The sequence below is a fragment of the Rutilus rutilus genome (genome assembly GCF_951802725.1).
Source record: "Rutilus rutilus genome assembly, chromosome: 3".
NCBI lineage: Eukaryota > Metazoa > Chordata > Actinopteri > Cypriniformes > Leuciscidae > Rutilus > Rutilus rutilus.
The window spans coordinates 6,173,351-6,192,611 of NC_140211.1; the positions used below are offsets into that span (position 1 = coordinate 6,173,351).

Sequence of the window (19,261 nt, forward strand, 5' to 3'; positions counted from 1 at the left end):
TGGCTGAGTTCCCCGGCTACTCTCGAATCGCTCTCGCGGTACTTTGATGGCATACGTCACAGTCACGTGGCGTCGGCGCTGTATCAAGTCGGACAACATTTCTAACCGCCATGCACTGCTTCAAGTCAGCCGCCGATCGGTCTGCGCAGAGCTGCATGAAGTCGAACAAGCCTATTATATATGATATCTATGGTTCAAACTGCTGCTTTATTGTTGAGCATCAGTGAATCAAACAGTGAATGAGTGAATCAAACAGTGAATCAGTGAATCAAACAGTGAATCAGTGAATCAAACAGTGAATCACTGAATCGACTCTCGTATCAGTTCACGAGTCCTGTGACGTCATCGTGTGTGATGATGTTGAATGCTGGACAATAATCCATCAGTTCTCCTGAATGAGCATCACAACAGAAAAACACTTTCAGTTCATGTAGAATAAACTCTAGACATGTTTCAGTGTGTGATTTACATTGTGTTGAATGAATGGAAAAGCTTCATATCTGTTTCTTCTGCTTTTAGTGCTGATGTCCCTCGTTCACTCTGGACTCAGTCAAGGTACTGTCCGTTACTGCAGTACATTTTAGTTTTTAACTAATGTGAATTGTGTTGTAGTAGTTTATTTGTCTTCATCAGGATCCCTCATTTGTCTGTTTGCTGATGTTTTATGTCCATGTTTTGCATATTTCACAGAATCATCTGACTGTAGTTCCTTAAGCTGCAAAACATCACAGAAATCTGCTATTTATTCAATCAATCAAACAGTCTTGCAGCTGTAAAGTAGTTCAGTCAGACATTGATTTCAAAAGATCATAATCCACTGTATAAAACAGAAATGAGTTTTATTTGCATGTTTCTGAGTTTTTGCTGCAATATTAATTATTGACTGTGTGTCATTAAGATCTTGAGCACCAATGCTGAGCTTTATTCACTCAGTGTGGTTTGGTTGAAGGGCTGGAAGAGAAAAGGGCTTGAGAACAGACAGACTGAAGTTAGTAAGTTCAGTTCAGATCTTTAAACACTCAGACTGTAAACAGCATCATCTACTGGTCAGAACTGGGAGAGCAATAATACAAAGGACATGCAGACTGGATAAATATATCAGTTTCAGTTAGTTTTTACCAATACATACATTTTTGATGTAATCATTACCATTTATAAGCAAACTAGGTTTTTAATTTAAGTGTTTTTCTCCTGATGAAGTTTTGAGTTCATGAAGTGATCTTAATACTGCGATGCTTTTCAATATTTACTTCTGTTTCTCAGGGAAACCTGTAGCGACGGTGAAGGTGAAGCCAGATCAGCCTGTGTTCATAGGAGAGACAGTCACTCTCACATGTGCCATACAGGGAGGAGGAGACATTCAGAGATACAGCTGGTTTAGAGATGGATACACTGTCTATCCATATACAACAACAGCAGCAGAGATCACTTTCACAGCTGATGTGTTTCGCAGGGGTAAATACACTTGTAGAGGAGAGAGATCAGACTCATGGACAGACATCAGTGATGCTGTTACACTGACTGTATCAGGTGAGTCTTCATATTCACATCTGTTTAATGATCATCACTTATAATTTTCAACCACATCTGCTGTTATAAGAGGACTGACAGTTCACTTTTTAGTAATTATTCAGTAACTGCACGTCTTGTGTGTGTGTGTGTGTGTTTTGTGGAGGTTTTAGTTCTTTATAAATTCATGTAAATTGTGACTTTCCAGTGTTATAAGCGTCTCCATCTTTGATATTTAGTCACTGTCACTATGGTTACAGGAGATATTCATGAGTGTCATGAGAATAGAAAAGGACTTGAGCAGTTCTGATGAGTTTTGTCCTGAAGTCAGAGAGAATGACGTGACTTACAGATTATTAGTGTTGAAGTCAAAACCACAAACCCAGACCAGAGTGTTTTCACAGATTACACATTTTTGTTCAAAAGACATTTTTAAAACATTTTAGTTTTGGTGATGGAAACTTTAAAGTGTCCATTTTTCTTAGTGCTAGTGGAGGTTTTTTTTTTTTTTTTTGTAAGGTTAGTTTGATGTTCCTGAAATATTCTTTTACCCTAATTTGTATTAACAACTCAAAAGTCCTCCTCAAAAAAACTTTACTAATTAATCCAATAGGGAAAGTTATAATGATGTGCAGAAGAAGACTGGCTTCTTTGATTTAGTTTGTGGATCGTTAGGTACATTTACATTTATTCATTTAGCTGACGCTTTTATCCAAAGCGACTTACAATTGCTATATATGTCAGAGGTCGCACGCCTCTGGAGCAACTAGGGGTTAAGTGTCTTGCTCAGGGACACATTGGTGTCTCACAGTGGATTCGAACCCGGGTCTCTCACACCAAAGGCATGTGTCTTATCCATTGCGCCACCACCACCCCACACTAGGTAGAGCTCACAGCGGGTGATCGGTCAGAATCACACAAGATTTTTTCATCGGAAGTATTTATTGAATTTACAACTGCATGATTGAATATGTACATTGATGTGTGGTTCTGAAACAGATAAAAGAAATAAGAAAAAAAAATAGTTGAATGCAAATGAATGATTATCATGCAACAATTAAACCTCTATTTGTATTAACTGTATCCTATTGTAATAATATAGCAGGAATAAAATTCAATAATATTTTAACATGGCCGAAACTGGAATTAAAAGAATGAAAAAGGCTGTTCTGTGGGTCTAAACTGTATTATTTTAGAAAAAATGACCAGAGTCTCAGATCAGTTTAACACATGCGGGTCTCCATTTTTATTCTCCTTCCACCCCCAAACCCACAGCTTCACATACCACCCCGTTCACCCACTGCCCCCTAGAGCGTATATTCAGGAATTCCCTAACATATATGGAATTACAAGTCTTTATTCAAACTTGAATATTACATAAACAGCTCCAACCATAACAATGAGAAAGGATAAACCATTCGCAATACAATGGCTCCCTCTGCTGGTCGCATAAATAACTACACCAGCAGGCCACGCCAAGAGGTGTCACATGACTACCAGTGTACATGTGGGAGGTGCGTGCCCTATAGCCAATTAGCTGGATTGAAGGCGAATAGCTTACAAACTATGCGCAGAGGGTGCTTACCTGGTATTCTACAATGTATAACCAAAGATAATGCCCGAGTGACAACCTATAATACATCGATAGAAAGAAGCATCACGACACGAGGCCTAGCCGAGCAGGAAAAGCCTGAGCCATAGTTCGAATTACAGGGGGTACTGGGGGGGTACTATACCCCCCAATGAAGGACAAAGGGACAGAAATATCAGTTTTGGGGGGGTCAGAAAATGTTTCTGATATTGTGAAAAAATATAATTACAGTTACAATATAAGTCAACTCCTATTTTCACTGTAGGAACATTTTAATGTAAAGCGATTTCAGACACCCCTATTGTGGACTGTACCATTTTTAACCACCGTGGCTAGAAGCAACTAGCCTGACTACGTCAGACTTCTTACTTCCGCTCAATTTCATTTCGCTTCTGTACTCAGTCTGAGACAGCGTAATAGCTTTCCGTTTTCCTCCGGCCTGAAAACAGCCGGCCAATCAACGAACAGAGGGCGGGCTGAGAGCCGTGACGTAGACACTGATTGTACCGTGGATGCGTAGATTTACTTCACATAAGCTGCAAAAGTCGTTCACAGCCATGTTCACTCCGGTATTTCGCTCGATGGTTTTGTTTTCGCATCATACTACATGAAGTTAGATGCGGCTGAGCATGCGCATAACACACGCCATAACCAAACGTTATGTGATTGGCTTACGGGAACCAATGATTTTAAACTTCAGACAAGCGCCTCCCCGCGAGAAAGAAAACGCTTTTCAATTATGCCATGCCAGACTCTGTCTACGAAGCAAAGCGAAGAAGCAGAGTTTGGTATTACCAGGCTAAGAAGCAACGGAGATAGAGAACGACTTCAACTTCTCAAGCAAGTGTCAACGTTAAATGACAAAACGCTAGTTTCATAAAGTATCATTCTTTTCAACATTCCTTATTTGTATATTCAAAAATATTTAAAAAATCGAATTTAATACAGTTATAATTTTTCAATGTAAATTATGCCCCCAGACCCCCCTAGAGATACCAAGCTCCACCAACAGAAAAATTGTGGGAAACACATTAGGCTATATGATGATCTACAAAAAAAATACACATTTACTTAGCATATTATTAAAATATATTATTATGATTTTACCACCTCCGCCTCATTTTGAGCCAGGAAAAACCCTGAAATAGGCAATAGGCTTCTTGTAAAGGTATTACTTTTACTAGTAATTAGAAAGGTATTTCAGTGCAGTTCTCTTTTTGGATATATAATAACAATGAGATATTCTTTAGCCTAGTGATTATCAGTTTGTCGCATGTTTAGACTATGTGTGTTGCACAACACATGTTGCACGTGGCGATCACGGTGGGGATTGATATGGTAGTGGACCATGATGGTCATAGAAGAAGTGAAGGAGCAGTTCCCCCCAATTATGGTGGGGTAATTCGCACTCTGGCCTGAGCTTACATTTAGCAACACTGAACAGACAAAACACTACCAATCTAGCCTTAGCAATGACAGTAAAAGAACAACGAAATGCCGATTCTTACTTGTAAAGACGCACACTAAAATAGGACAGTTGTATCAAGGGCAAGGCGGGTTGTAAGTCTGTGCGGTTAGCGGACACTACTGGTAAAAGTCTCGGACAGAATGCCACCAGCGTGCAGCGAGCCTGAGTCAACTTGTGATTGGCTAAGAGTCCAGGTGAAGCGAGGTGTCTTCCAATAGGAGAGAGAGAGTCACAGTAAAGTGTCTGATGCTTAGCGGCCACAATGGGGCCTTTTTTACAAGTGACGTGATTCACAGCAAAATCCTCAGTGTTGAATGAACTCGATGTCTAATGGGTCCAAGAGTGTTAAAGATGAAGAAACTACAGTTTTTGTGCTAATTTTGAGAACGTTATTACAGACCAGATAACATTGAACACACATTTTATTAATGTTACTGGAATAATTTTTGTTCATAACTTTGAGAAATCCTTAACGTTAGCCAAAGTTATGATAACATTCCCTGTTAGCTGGTTATGGTTGTGGTTAAAGTATATTAATCACCATATGACCAAGACCAGTGTCGTGTATTTCTGTCACAGAATGGCACCATGAACTAAATCCCTCTGGAAACCGCTGGTCAAATGCTTTGCTCAAAGACACAATAGTGATGTTTAACAGTTCATTCACTGCAGGGTTTATACCAGCAACATTCCCATTTACAACCAGCGTCTACAACCGAAGGTCCTTCTGGACAATCAGCTTTATTCCCTGAAAGAGCAGTTTGAGTCTTTATGTTTCTGTTTCTTCTCAGATTTACCCACATCTACAGTGACTGTGACACCAGACCGTCCTGTATTCACTGGAGAAACAGTCAATCTGAAGTGTGTGATAAAGTCTGATCACAGTAACTGGAGATATGAGTGGTCTAAAGACAGTGTAAAGTTACTGACGTCTGATCGTTACACTGTAAACAGAGACACTCTCACTATCAGAGGAGCTACTGAGTCTGATCAGGGACACTACTGGTGTAAAGGACAGAGAGATGGAAGACCAAACTCATCAACATTCAGCTCTCTTTCTCTCTCTGTGAAGGGTGAGTTCAACATCATTGTCCTCATAAACTCTCTGTACTATTTATGATCACAAATACAATCGAGAGTCTTTGACTGGGATGTTACGTTCACACTAATAATGCGGTTCTCACTCCTCTTTTGAGGGTTTCAATCTGTTTAATTTTTTGAGTTCAAACTTGAAGGAGCAAAACTGAATGAAACTGAATGCAGAGATCTGAAATACATTGTAAAGCTGCAGTATTTTACTTGAAGTGTGATCTTATAACAGATAAAGACGTCTGTCTGACGCATGTGAACACAGACCTGAGAAACAGCTAAAAGAAGTGCAGTGTTATTGGCCGTTATACACTTTAATTTAAAAAAATATTGTTTTCATACTTCCATAAATATCGTTTTGTGCACTTACTGAAGTTTTTATACAAATGCAGCTTTGCTTTGATTTTCAGATGATCCTGTCGTCGTTCTGTCTCTGATTATGAATGTTGAAACTTTGAGTGTTGGATGAAATTAATCTTAATTCTAATGTTTGATAGACATTTGATGAACTTTCATTATCTCACCTGAAAATAATAATACTGCCATAATTTAATCTTCCTCATGTCGTTCCGAATCTGTATATTTTTCTTCTTTAGATTTATTTTATATATTTATAATGTGCTGATCGCTATAATAATGAGATGGTGAACTTTTAGAGTTTAAAAAGGACACAAAAGCACCATAAATGTGTCATAAAATAAGTCCAATTACTCTATATGACAGAAATCATGACTAAGAAGAGTATTTTAGTCTCCATCATCCTGTCCAGAGACACAGTTTAGAAATAAAACACACAGCCTCTGTTTACTGTCAGTTTCCAGTCATCTCTGATCACTGATGTTCTGCAGAAGAAAAAGAAAGACTGTCACTGTCAAAACTCTGAACACTGTGACCAGAAACAGAGACAGAAAGTTCAGACTGTCCAGTTATTTCACAGCAGAAATACAGGATCATTTTACTGAGTTTTACAGAGGAAAATAAACTGCAGATGTTCGACAGAAATCACTCAAAACACAAAGGAACAGGTTTAATGAAAGCTGCAAGCAGCATTTATCGGGGTTCAAGCAGTTAAGGCCTTTAATCACACAACCATCAAAAGACATTACGTTTTATTTAGCAAGCATTTAACAACTGCCATCATAGATGAAAAAGTAAATTTACAGCCAATACATGCAGTTTGCCATAGGAAATCTATGGTTTTAAAGCGTTTTTACAGTTATAGCACCTTTTTGCCTGAGTCTTCCTACAGTCTTGCCTGATCTCCACCACTTTTATTAGTAGTACTCAAAGTGTGCCTATATGTGTCAAATTTGTTGTAAATGGGTGATTCTTTAACTATGGTACTTTTCTTGTCCCTGGACAAAATAATAAAATCTAAAAAACATTTCTTATTTTTTGTTTTTTTTCCACACTTACTTCACCCCAAGGGGAACTTATAAAATGGCTCAGTCATTGTTTTTTTAATATAATATGAGGCCTTTTATGCATGGTTTTTACTGTTTTCCCTCTGTCCCTAAGCCAGACTTTGTACCTTCAACCTCGCTTAATTTTAAATTAAATATTTAAATAATGTAGATTTCAAGTACAAATGATAAAATGTCTAATTCAATTATACATATTATATATTGCAATATTTATTCACATTTTCCTATATTTTTCATAAGTAGAACCCTTGTCCCTTGGGTTCACTGTCATTTCCACCACACTGTACAAAATATAATCCTGGGATCATTGTTTTAGGTTTGTATACTTGGTAATCATAGCAACAGAAACCCCACAGTGGAACACAAGGCTGGGTGAAAGGGTGACCTCTTTAGGGGGTAATGAATAGAAGAAAAATCAAGGTAAATATGACTAAAACTGAGAGTATGTTTATTAGTCGTCATTTCCAAACGGCTCATATTTCACATGGACGTACAAATAACTGGATAAATTTAATTTAATAATGTGTAATTTGTGTATATTTAATGCTAACTCTAAAACTAATATTAGCAGGCTAACATAGCACGATATTTTAGAGAGATATTTTAGAGAGAAAGGGGGGAAATGTCATTTCCACCACGGTGTTCATTGTGGTGGTAAAGACAGGTTGTGGTGGAAATGACATTGTTCGTGCTAAACAGCAAATTATTTGGGCTATAATACTAAAACTTTAATGTAAAAAAATATATAATTAATTAACCCTTTCATGCATAGTGGTCACTGCAGTGGACAGCTATTAAAAAAAGCATTTTCTTAAATTTGCACGGGTTTTTTTGGCTTAGTTGCACATCATCCTCTTCATTGGACCCTGATGCATCATCCTATACATTGCAACCAAGTGGCAAGCCGTTGTGTTTCGATTTTTTCCCCCTCCAAACCAAGATGGCCAATGGTCAGTCAGACCCAAGTTGCTCTGGAATATCCACCCATTCCTTCTATCTTAGGAGACTCTTGTAGGTAAAAAAAATATACTGCAGCATCAAGCAATATCTAATGAGTCCTATCATAGTTAAATTTTCCAAGTTTTGATTTTAGATTGGGAGAAAAATCTGATTAATCATCTGTCCACTAGTGAACCTCATGCATCAATTGCTATATTTCAGCTACAGTTCATACTTATACTGTGAATATTGTTTTTGAAAATACTTAATCTGCAGTGACCTTTTTGACTGTAAATAAATGTATTTGTATTATTAGAATGTAATTTTCATTGACATCAAAAAAGTTATGTGATTACATAATGTATGTGAATTGTAATGCATTACTTTACTTGTTAGATCAAAAAGTAATCTGATTTTGTAATGCATGCTACTTGTAATGCGTTTCTTTACTTGTAACATCAAAAAGTAATCTGATTAGGTAATGCATGTTACTTGTAACACATTACTTTACTTGTAACATCAAAAAGTAATCTGAATGCATTGTGCATGTTATTTGTAATGCATTACCCCCAACACTGATCATTTCAGATGAGATTGAAAAAAACGTATCGCTAGGTTTTCTCAGAGGAGGGCTATGATAGAAATGTGCATGTCCATCTTGAACATAATCAGAATTATCAGCTAAAAAGGGGTAAATCTCCATACTGAATGGTTTCCACAGTTGTACTTTGACAGACTGTAGAAAATTTTGATGGAATCACGTTCTCATGTTCTGATATCAAAGATACACGAAGTGCAACTTGTATCAAGTTCAACTGCCTTTGCAATATTTTGCATTTATATTTTTTTGTATATATTTTATAGTTTTCACATGATTTGATATAATTTTATTGATTAGTTTGTTAAATACACGTACTTTATCTGTTTGATTATTGTATTACGGTATGTTTAATACAGTATCTCTTAAGTTTAAACTATAAACGCATGCTGTCCACTCAAGTCTGAGACATCTGAAAATCTCTTTGAAAAATGTGTAAAAAACAAACAAACAAACAAAAAAACTATTCAAATCTTGTTTTTCATGCCCTAAGAGCAATAAAAACACATAGGAAAAAAAATCCTGACTGAGGTTATCATAATTCATGCATGAAAAGGTTAAGTTAAGGTAGTAAGGAAATATTTTCTTATTTGTTATTGTTACAATATTGTTGGTAAATAAGAGAACAATAGATAAGTAAGTTTGACATGATGTCTTGGCTCTTTCTTTAAGATGGCAAGCAATACCACAGCACAGAGGTCAAGATCATATAGAGAAAGAATAAAATCAGATCCACTTAAATATTGCCTATTTTATCTGTTATTCAACATTATATTCTACAGGTTATATTAAGGTTATATTAAGGCAATGATGACATAAAGGGTTTGCTCTAGTTTGTACTAGTTTGTTCTAGTTCAGCATGTAGAAAGCAGTGAAGAAATGATTTGCTGATTTTTAACACATATTCATGTTTTTTTTTCATTGTTTTTCATTTAAAAATATTTATTATATGTTTTTGTTCACTAATGTTGTTGCTTATTGATTTGCTCTGGTTCACCATAGAGCAGTAGAAAAATAGTTTTTAACTGGAAGTTGCCTATCTATGTCATTTCCGCCACGCCATGTCATTTCCACCACAACACATATTTTAAAGTAAAATATATAAAAAACATACAATCAAAACAACTATATTCAGTGGTGTTGATAATTGTGCAGTTAGGGGTAAGATATGTGTATACACTTTGAGAAATACATGATTTTGAGCTATTATAAGTAAATGAAATGTTCCAGTGATCTAGTTTTAGGTGTTTTTTAGTGTAAACATTGTAAAATCTTTACAGTTAAATTTCTGAAAAATAAATAAATTACAAATTTGATCAGAGATTTGTGTGCTATTTAATCAAATATATTTATAACAGAAGATATTTAATTATTTTCTTTTCAAAACACTTGTTTTGCTATGTGATGGAAATGACCGTTTTCTTGGACTGTCTGATAAAAATGGCAAAATATATATATTATTCAATCAATACAAATCATCACAGCCAACTTAAGGGAAGGTTTCTAGACAGATTGAGAAACCAACTGATACTAAAAAACTGTTTGTAGAAATGTTTTTATTTTCTGAAACTCTCTAGCTCAAAGAGTACCATAGTTGAAGAATTACCCAAATATGTCATTTTGATAAGGAGTTTAGACAATTATATTCAGTGGCGTAACGAGCCAACACCGGGGCCTTAAGTAGGATTATCAAGGCGGGCCCCTTGATGACGCAATTGATGACATTGATGACGCAATGTCCACGAGTATACCATGAATAGGGCAGGATATGATCATACACAGCATATAAGAGATGAGATGACTAACAAAATTAGGAGGAGCCTACGCTCACCAAAAAAAACACACAAATAAAACACTGGTGACAGCGCACCATAACACATTGTTAGGCCTAGGTCCAAATACATAAAAAAGATGCTCTCTTACATTATAGCGGGATTTTCCGGGCTTTCCTATGTGCAACTGCAAAGTTGTCGATTAGATCAGGATTGTGCGCACGGGCATTCTCAATTGACCCTTCGCAGAGAGTTTGATTGACAGGCGATCTGACTAATCATAATCCGCCATTTTGTCCCACAAAGCAGTCAGGAGAGTTAGTAGATTAACTTTGGAGGATTTAAATTTGAAAAACAAAGTGTACTGACGTCTTAGCACTTTAAAACAACATTCCTTTTATGTTCATTCATGTTTATTTTAATGCTATAAATTAACTAGAAGGAAGAGGTGATTGGTTCACGAGCTGCTTTACCTGAGCCTTGAGTCTACAGCGATCTGTCAGACACATTAAAGAGTCACAAAACGGTATTTATTGTTTAAATGTCTCTAAAAAATGACTACATTTGAAAGGTGAGACTTTTGGCGCTTTTCCATTACCAGTACCAGCTCAACTCGACTCGGCTCGGCTCGCTTTTCGCTCCGTTTTCCATTGCTGATAGTACCTCCACAATAGTACCTGGTCGTCATAGCGACGCCGCAGGAAACTGCCGTGACTTAATCTTCTACGCGAGATACATCCGCTGCCACACACACAGGACAATGGAGGAAATCGAGTGTATGCTGTTTTTGGATGTTTTTGTTTTTGCTGTTTTTTATTCAGGATACTCCGTCTGGCGCGTGAATAGTGACGATTCTCTCTGACCAATCAGCAGTCTGCCGTGTTTTCACGTCACATTTTAGTATCGCCTCAGCTCGCTTAGAACCTCGCCGGAGGTGGTACGAAAAAAAGTACCTGGAAGCAGGTACAGGCACAACTTTTACACAGTGGAAAACCAAACAAAGCCGAGTCGAGTCGAGTCGAGTCGAGCCGAGCCGAGCCGAGGCGAGCTGGTACTGTGTAGCTGTAGTGGAAAAGCGCCATTTGTTTCATATCAAAAGTACTTGTCTGTCAGCACGCAGTCTCCTCTCTGATCCGCAATGTATTTTTCACTGCGTGAGAACTTGGTGTGGTGTGAGAGTGGCGTCGCTTGTCAGACATAGCAACAGTAAGTAAAGTGGGCGGGTCTTTGCGAATGGTCAATGACAGTATGGACGGGGATTCGCCACTCCCAATTCAAAACAAATTTCATCACAATCCATCATTGTTTGTTTCAAACATGTGAGAGCATCAAAATGATCCATGGGTGAATTTTTTTTGTCAGTTCCTATCATAATTTTAACATTTTGGCTTTATTGTTTAGCTATTTACCTATGTTTTCAAATTTCCTTTGTTTTTTTTGTTGTTGTCTCGATCGGACTAACGGCTTTGAAGATAAACAATTTTTTAAAGCTCTAAATGACACTTACAAAAACCATAAGGCGAAACCTGGCATGTTTGGTATTGTTGGACTCGGCAAGGATTCAGGAGTCTTAGGAGGTCACTCCTGTGAAAAAACACTGGCTTGAAACTTCTAAGGCTCCTTCAAGGCATTGTGCCAATGACGTATACTGAGTTTTTTTTAGATACACCAATGTTCTCATAGACTATCATGGCACCCTGGACAAAGACACTGCATGCCAATTTTCAGTAGACTAACAGTTGGGTGCGCTTATAGCTATTTTCATGATTTTTTTCACTGTTATAGCACAACCAAGTGGCCAGTTGTCACGATTTTTTTTCATGCCAACTCAGATTGAGCTTATGAACATGTGTCCCAAGTTTAGCGAAAATATCTCTTTCCGCTCACAAGTTATAACCATTTTATAGTGCCACCAAGTGGCCAATTGTCATGATTTTTTTTTCACATGACCTCAGAATGAGCTCATGAACATGTGTCCCAAGTTTTGCGAAAATATCTCTTTCCGTTCACAAGTTATAACTGTTTAATAGTGCCACCAAGTGGCCAATTGTTGCGATTTTTTTTTCAAGTGATCTCAGGTTGAGCTCCGGAAGATGTATCCCAAGTTTAGCATAAAAATTCCTTTCCGTTCACAATTTATAACCGTTTTAGTAAAAGTGGCCCTGGTGCCATCAAAGATTTTGGTTCCCCTTATCGACCGTTAATTGAAATTTAGAATTTTTTGGATGATTATTGATTGTCAGACTCCAGAGAATATTCTTGCAGTGGTTTGGTTCCGATCGGGCCAAAAACCTAGGAGAAGTGCGCAAAAATAGGTTTTTCAAAAAAATGCAATTTACTCGAAATTGGCGCCTGAAGGGCGAGCAAATTGGAGACAGCCATTTTGTCCGCCTTGAGCCAAGGATTCCAACGATATAAGACACTTGATTCTGGGACAAACGGTCTAAGAGTTATGAGCGATTTTGATTGCTGTAGCGCCACCTATGGGCCAATCGGGGTCATACTCTGATAGGTTGTCCCCAAATTGAGGCCTACCATCTGGCCAGGTTTCAAGTCTCTAGGCCTTACGGTTTGTCCTGCACGATGCGTTTTACGAATCCTTACAATTACAATAGGGTTTCAGCATTTCATGCTTGAACCCCTAATAATCACTGCATTTATAGTGGAAATAAAGTGAGTTTATAGAGAATCTTTAACCTCTAAAAGTTCTCAGCGGAATTTGAATGAAACTATTTAGTGACATAAAATATTGACAAATTTGTCTTTCTTCACAGATTCACCCACATCTACAGTGACTGTGACACCAGACAGTCGTGTATTCACTGGAGAAACAGTCAATCTGAAGTGTGTGATAAACTCTGATCACAGTGACTGGAGATCTGAGTGGTATAAAGACAGTGTAATATTACAGACGTCTGATTATCGTTACACTGTAAACAGAAACACTCTCACTATCAGAGAAGCTACTGAGTCTGATCAGGGTCAGTACAGGTGTAAAGGACAGAGAGATAGAAGACCAAACTCATCAACATCAAGCTCTGCTGTTTCTCTCTCAGTGAAGGGTGAGTTGAACATCATTGTCCTCATAAAAACTTTCACTACAAACTTTCCACTGATGTCTGTGAGAAAGAGATGCGCTCGACAATCTTGTGCGTCTCATAACAGCAATATAGGCGTTACTGTTTAGTTTAATATTCCACTGATTAGATACATTTACTTCAGATGACTTTCTATTGTATCTTTTTTCTTTTTTAACCAGCTTTTTTATCCCCATTATACTCTCTGTTGTCAGTTTCTTTGTCTGGACACACACACTGCATTAGTATCGGTTGTTGGTATCGGAGCATTTTATGAATATGAGAGCGCAGTATGAATATGAGAGTATGAATATGAGAGCGCAGTATCGGGCCGACACCAATACTGGTGTTAATATAGACCTTTCTCACTCGTGGTTATGGGCTCCAGAAAGGCCGCTGTGAGTAAGTTCAGTCACTCAGAGCTCATGGTGAACAACACACACACATTCTCAATCTCAACAGATCATCAAATCCTGGAGTCACCGGCTGTGTCTCATTTGGAAGGCTGAATCCTCCGGAGGTCACATTTATCTGCCGCAAACGTCATGAGGCTCTTCATCTCAGTAAACTGACCATTACATTCCCATGAGGAAACTACAACAGTTTACACTTAACTAGCAATAACGCTCAGTTTTATAATGGTGACTGTCCTGAAATAAGACGTTCTTTATGACGTATGCGGCCGATAAATGTGACGTCAAGAGGACGCAGCTTCGACATGAGACACAGATCCATGAAAACAGACGCTAAGAAGCAGCGAGTCGTTCTTCACCTTTCTTTCAATATGCAATTTACATTCTTACTGCAGATTGTGCAATCAATATTATTTTAAACTTGTAATCTTTAAACATTTTTTATTTTTATTTTTTTATTACTGATTAAACTATTGAGAAGTATATTACTGTGAACACAAATTATATTGTTTTTGATGGTTTCAATAAATTTAAAAAGAAAGATTGTCTGAACTAAAAACAATCTGTGCTTGTAAAGATTATATGGCTGAATAAGTTTATTTTTTTTTTATGTCTGGCCTTTTTTTTACATTTGTTATATGATGATATTTATCATTAAAAAGTTACGATTATCCACTTACTCATCCATAAACTTACCCGTGTCTGTCACATAACCTGTTAAAACTCTGAACTATAACTAATATTGAAATAACGAAATTGAGCGCGCAAAAGACGCGATATGTGAACAGGCCCTAATCTGACTTGAATAACACACTGGTCCCCTTCAACCTACCACCTTGATTCAAGAGTCAGTGCGCACAGCTGTCACAGCCAATGGGAGAATGAATTGCTAGAGAGGAGGGCGGGTCTTGTGCAGGAAGTGAACCAGTTCGCAGTTAGCTTCAGAGTTGCCAACTCTCACGCATTCACACCGTGAGACACACGCAATTCACCCTTCGCAAAGACCCGCCCCCCTTAGTTACTGTCGCTATGTCCGACAAGCTACACTGCTCTCACGCCACACCATGTTCTCACACACGGTGAAAAATACATCGCGGAGCAGAGAGGAGACTGACAACACGCTGACAGACAGGACAGACCAGGTTACTTTTCGGTTACTTTTGATATTAAACATATTAAACAAAGTCTCACCTTTCAAATTTGGTCATTTTTTTAAAAGAAATTAAACGATACATACCGTTTTGTGGCTCTTAAATGTGTCTGACAGATCGCTGTAGAGCATAAGTTAAAGCTGCTCGTGAACCGATCATCTCTACCTTCTAGTTCATTTATAGCATCAAATAAACATGAATGAACATAAGAAGGAATGTTGTTTTAAACCGTGGAAAGGCGTCAGTACATTCCGTTTTTCAAGTTCAAATCCTCCCATGTTAATCTGCTATCTCTCCTGACTGCTTTGTCGGACAAAATGGCGGATGGCGGATTATGATTGGTTAGATCGCCTGTCAATCAAGCTCCCTGCGAAGGGACACTTTTCATACGCTCTCACGACACATCTATTTTCTCACGCACAGAAAAATCGCGAAGCAAAGAGGACACGGAGACCGACAGACTAGACAGAGCAGGTTACTTATGATGTAAAAAAACTCAGCTCTCAGATTCTGTCACTTTAATTACGAAATTCAAACAGTAAATACCGTTTTGGCGCTTGTAAATGTGACGCGACCACTGATCTATATAGAATGACATTATATAGATCAGTGGACACGACAGATTCCTAGCGGCAGGTGAACCTATCTCTAGCTAGTAAATAAACACGAATGAACAATGTTGAAAGATACAGTAAAATTACCGAAATGTATATTCCTTCATACATAATATCGACCAATCAATGAAACAAATGGGTCAATAAAACAGCTGGAGAACAATTATGTCACATAACATTTAACGTTACCTCAGGAAAGCCATTTGATGAGCATAATATAGGCTATAGCCTAGCACATTAGTTGGCTAGAAAAAAAGAGCTATAGAGAGTATTTTGCTAAATATGTGTTCTATATTACATATTTATTATGTTTTTACTTATATCATTAAATAAAGTTGTTATTATAATAAAAAAACGCATTATATATCTCTCTGTATGTTTACAGCATTAGGTGAGTTGTTTTTTTCTTAAGAAAAATGTATGCCTATCTTGTGTAGCCTACCTAATATTTATTTAAATGAGTCAATATTAAATCAAATCACAATTGGCCTAATTGAATTGAAAACCAGAAATTGTACCATGTAGCCTTAACATTGTAACATGTTGTCACTAAGCCTAATAAAATTCAGTTTAGTTACAAAAATGTTTTGACAATCACTATTGTGATGCAATAATTTTTTTACACACAAAAAAAAAAAAAAAAAAACATGAAAAATTAATTTAAGAAATGCACTTTAGCTATGTGTTAGTGAGGTATTCTAGTAGGGCTAGTTCATCAAGGTTTTCAGCCAGTAAACAGGATGGTGTATCGGTCAGGACACAGGAATAAAGACGAAGAGATGTAATTTCTTCTTTTAACTGTATTGAGCTCCAGCAATAATCATCAGAACATTACAATATCCAGTATTGTCATTATAGTCTGATAAAAAAAACAAATAAATCACCATTAGGTACTGTCATTTAAACAGTTACAGAACTTAAATTACTATGCAACGTAAATAATAAATCCACACACATAATACAAATCAGGATCATCAAACATAAATATCTCAATAAACATTGCTATGCCCCTTTAAACAATCTGCAATTACATAAACGATAATATTACTCTTTGGAGAAATATAAGGAGCTTCACCTCTCTCACTGACCAGTTCACATGAAACTGTATTAAACGGGTTTTACAGAAGGAGCAATGGCGACATCCTCTGGCCAGACAAGGCTACTACACAACAGCGTCCGCACATGGTCTCCTGAGCACGATATTAACTCTTCTTAACTCAATGTTATAAACGTTACTACGTAACTTAGACATCAGAAGGCTCACACCAGTTAACTTATTATTTCCTACAGTGTTTTACAGCATAAACATTGTTCTATCACTATAAATCTCACTCATCACGCTGGGCACATGTTAATGCACGGTAATTCTACAATATAGAAACACAAACACAACAAAGTGACAGTCACTTACTTTTCGTCATTAACTCAACACATGAATATTGGAAGGTGGATCATTCAGAAGGGACTAAAGAAGCTACACAACACAGGTACGTAGGCTAAACTATGCTGTTGAACTTGAACACGTTTCCGTACCCACTATAACCAACACACTAGCTACACACTTCCTCTACCGTAACCACTATCACTCCCTCCAGGAAATAAACGACACCACGGTTCTGGTTACTGATGGATTTATTGCTCTTGTCATCCTTTTGTCCGCCATCACATTCACCATCAATGAAATCCACCGTCAAACTACAGTATGACAATATAAAGATAATCACGTTCACATACACTATAAAGAGTTAAATACAAATACACTCGGGAAATACAAACGTAATACACATATCTCGCTGGCTGCACACAACCAAGAGGGAATGAGTTCACTTGAAAATACCCGGTTCAAAAAACAAAAATGAAAAACATCTTCTTTACTTCTTAACTCAAAACACGTGTAACTTTAATCCACACACGGAGAATAATTTCTGACCAAATATGTGTTTTTCCTGTTGCACCTTTAAAAGTGTCAGAGTGCAACGCAAAATGTACTTTAGTTCCTAGTTAAACTAAACACTCAATATTCATGAATGGATTAAACAAATATAACAAAAACATGTTAAATAACAGAAATAATATGTATGGCAGTTATAACCACAGAAGAAGAGTCTTAAAGCGGCAGGCACCCAGAAATGTCAGAGCCTTTTATACACTATGGTTAAATAAATGTTCAGTAATATCATCCACAGATTTTTCACTATATTGTTGATATGACAACTAGTAAGGCCACATCCACACCAAACCAGAGTTTCCTGATCCAATCTTAAAAAAAAAAAAACTTAAAAAAAATGTAATCACGACGTCCTCTAAAGAAATATTTTTATATTGCGTACGCACGAAACCACCGAAACCGACCAGAGAATGTCTAATATGAAGAGAATTGGCACTCTCTTGTTACTTCCGGTTTCTGGACTGGCTGCAGTAACACGTCTCTGTCCATGCGGGGGCGCTCGCAGGCGAGTGCAGAATGAATGGAGGTCTATGGCGCTATACCCATCAAAATCCACTTTTCTCAGGATATAATTTTTTTTCTATTAATTTGAATGTTGTATTCGAAAGGAGATGCAAAGAAATTACACATTGCTGGGTGTTCGATTTTTTAGAGTCACTTATTTGCTTTAAAAAGTCTTTTAAAGTGTCAATGACGTCATACACATCGTACGACCAGAGATACTGCTTTACGGCAATCCTTTACGGCAAAGCTGCTTTGGTGCTTTCGCGCTCTGCACTTTCTTTTCTCTCGAGGCATCAACAAAACACGTAAATACACGTGCTAGAAGAGTTTTTGTTTTGTTTGTTTCTGGTCCTGCTTCGGATGTCACGATGCCATCAAGCGGTATCTCTGGTCGTAATCAGTCCTTCACTGACCAATCAGCGTTCAATAGCAGAATGCTAGCTTGTTATGGGCAACAACAACTCAACCTGTAAGAAATCGAAAGGACATAAGTAGTCGTTCATTCAACTTTCGACCTATAACCCATGTTGAACTTGCAAAACCTACAATCGAATCTGAGATTTCTCAATGGCAATCGGGTGAAAGAGACACATTTAGCCGTCTAGCTCCATAGACTCCCATTCATTTTGCACTCATGGGCGATCGCCCCAGTGGAACTCTGGTGGAACTACAACCAAAATTCGGTACAATAGGACTTAATAGGGAGTGGCCAGGCTCTCCGTAGACGGGCTCTGAACCGACTCAAAACGATGTAGTTCACATGCCAGACCAGTGTGTGGCGCTGTAATTCTGCCACAGAGATACACTAAAACTGGAGAAGACTCGGAGCATGTGCGTAAACCTTGTGCGCTGTATACAATAACAATAGGCTCAGTAGTTTCTTCTTTATTTTATTTATTTATTTATTTTTACTAATAACTTTATTGAACAATATAAACAACCATATATGGCCTGGTACAAAATATGAAATGTCTTAATCAGACAACAGACAAGCATCATAGCATTAGAAATAAAATATAAAGAAATAAAATAAAGAAATAAAACAAAAATACATTCAGAACAAAAGCTCACGTTTCCAAAGACAGATATTGCCCTCTTGGCTTTCCATAGTCCGGTATGCAGTCCCCTTAAGCTGAAGGCGCAGTGTGTTGAATGTGGAGAAAT

At 37.4% G+C, this 19,261-nt stretch overlaps 1 protein-coding gene across 1 annotated transcript in view; it reads left to right on the plus strand.

Moving 5' to 3' along the window:
• Positions 1–524: 524 nt before the first annotated feature.
• Positions 525–19,261, plus strand: part of LOC311288469 (Fc receptor-like protein 5) — a gene marked incomplete at its 5' end in the record, with an annotated part of 44,915 nt that continues 26,178 nt past the window's right edge. Inside the window, 2 exons of the mRNA XM_084405890.1 lie at positions 525–555; positions 1,264–1,530. Of these exons, the coding sequence (XP_084262016.1) occupies positions 525–555; positions 1,264–1,530 (298 nt within the window). The remainder of the gene's footprint in view (positions 556–1,263; positions 1,531–19,261) is intronic.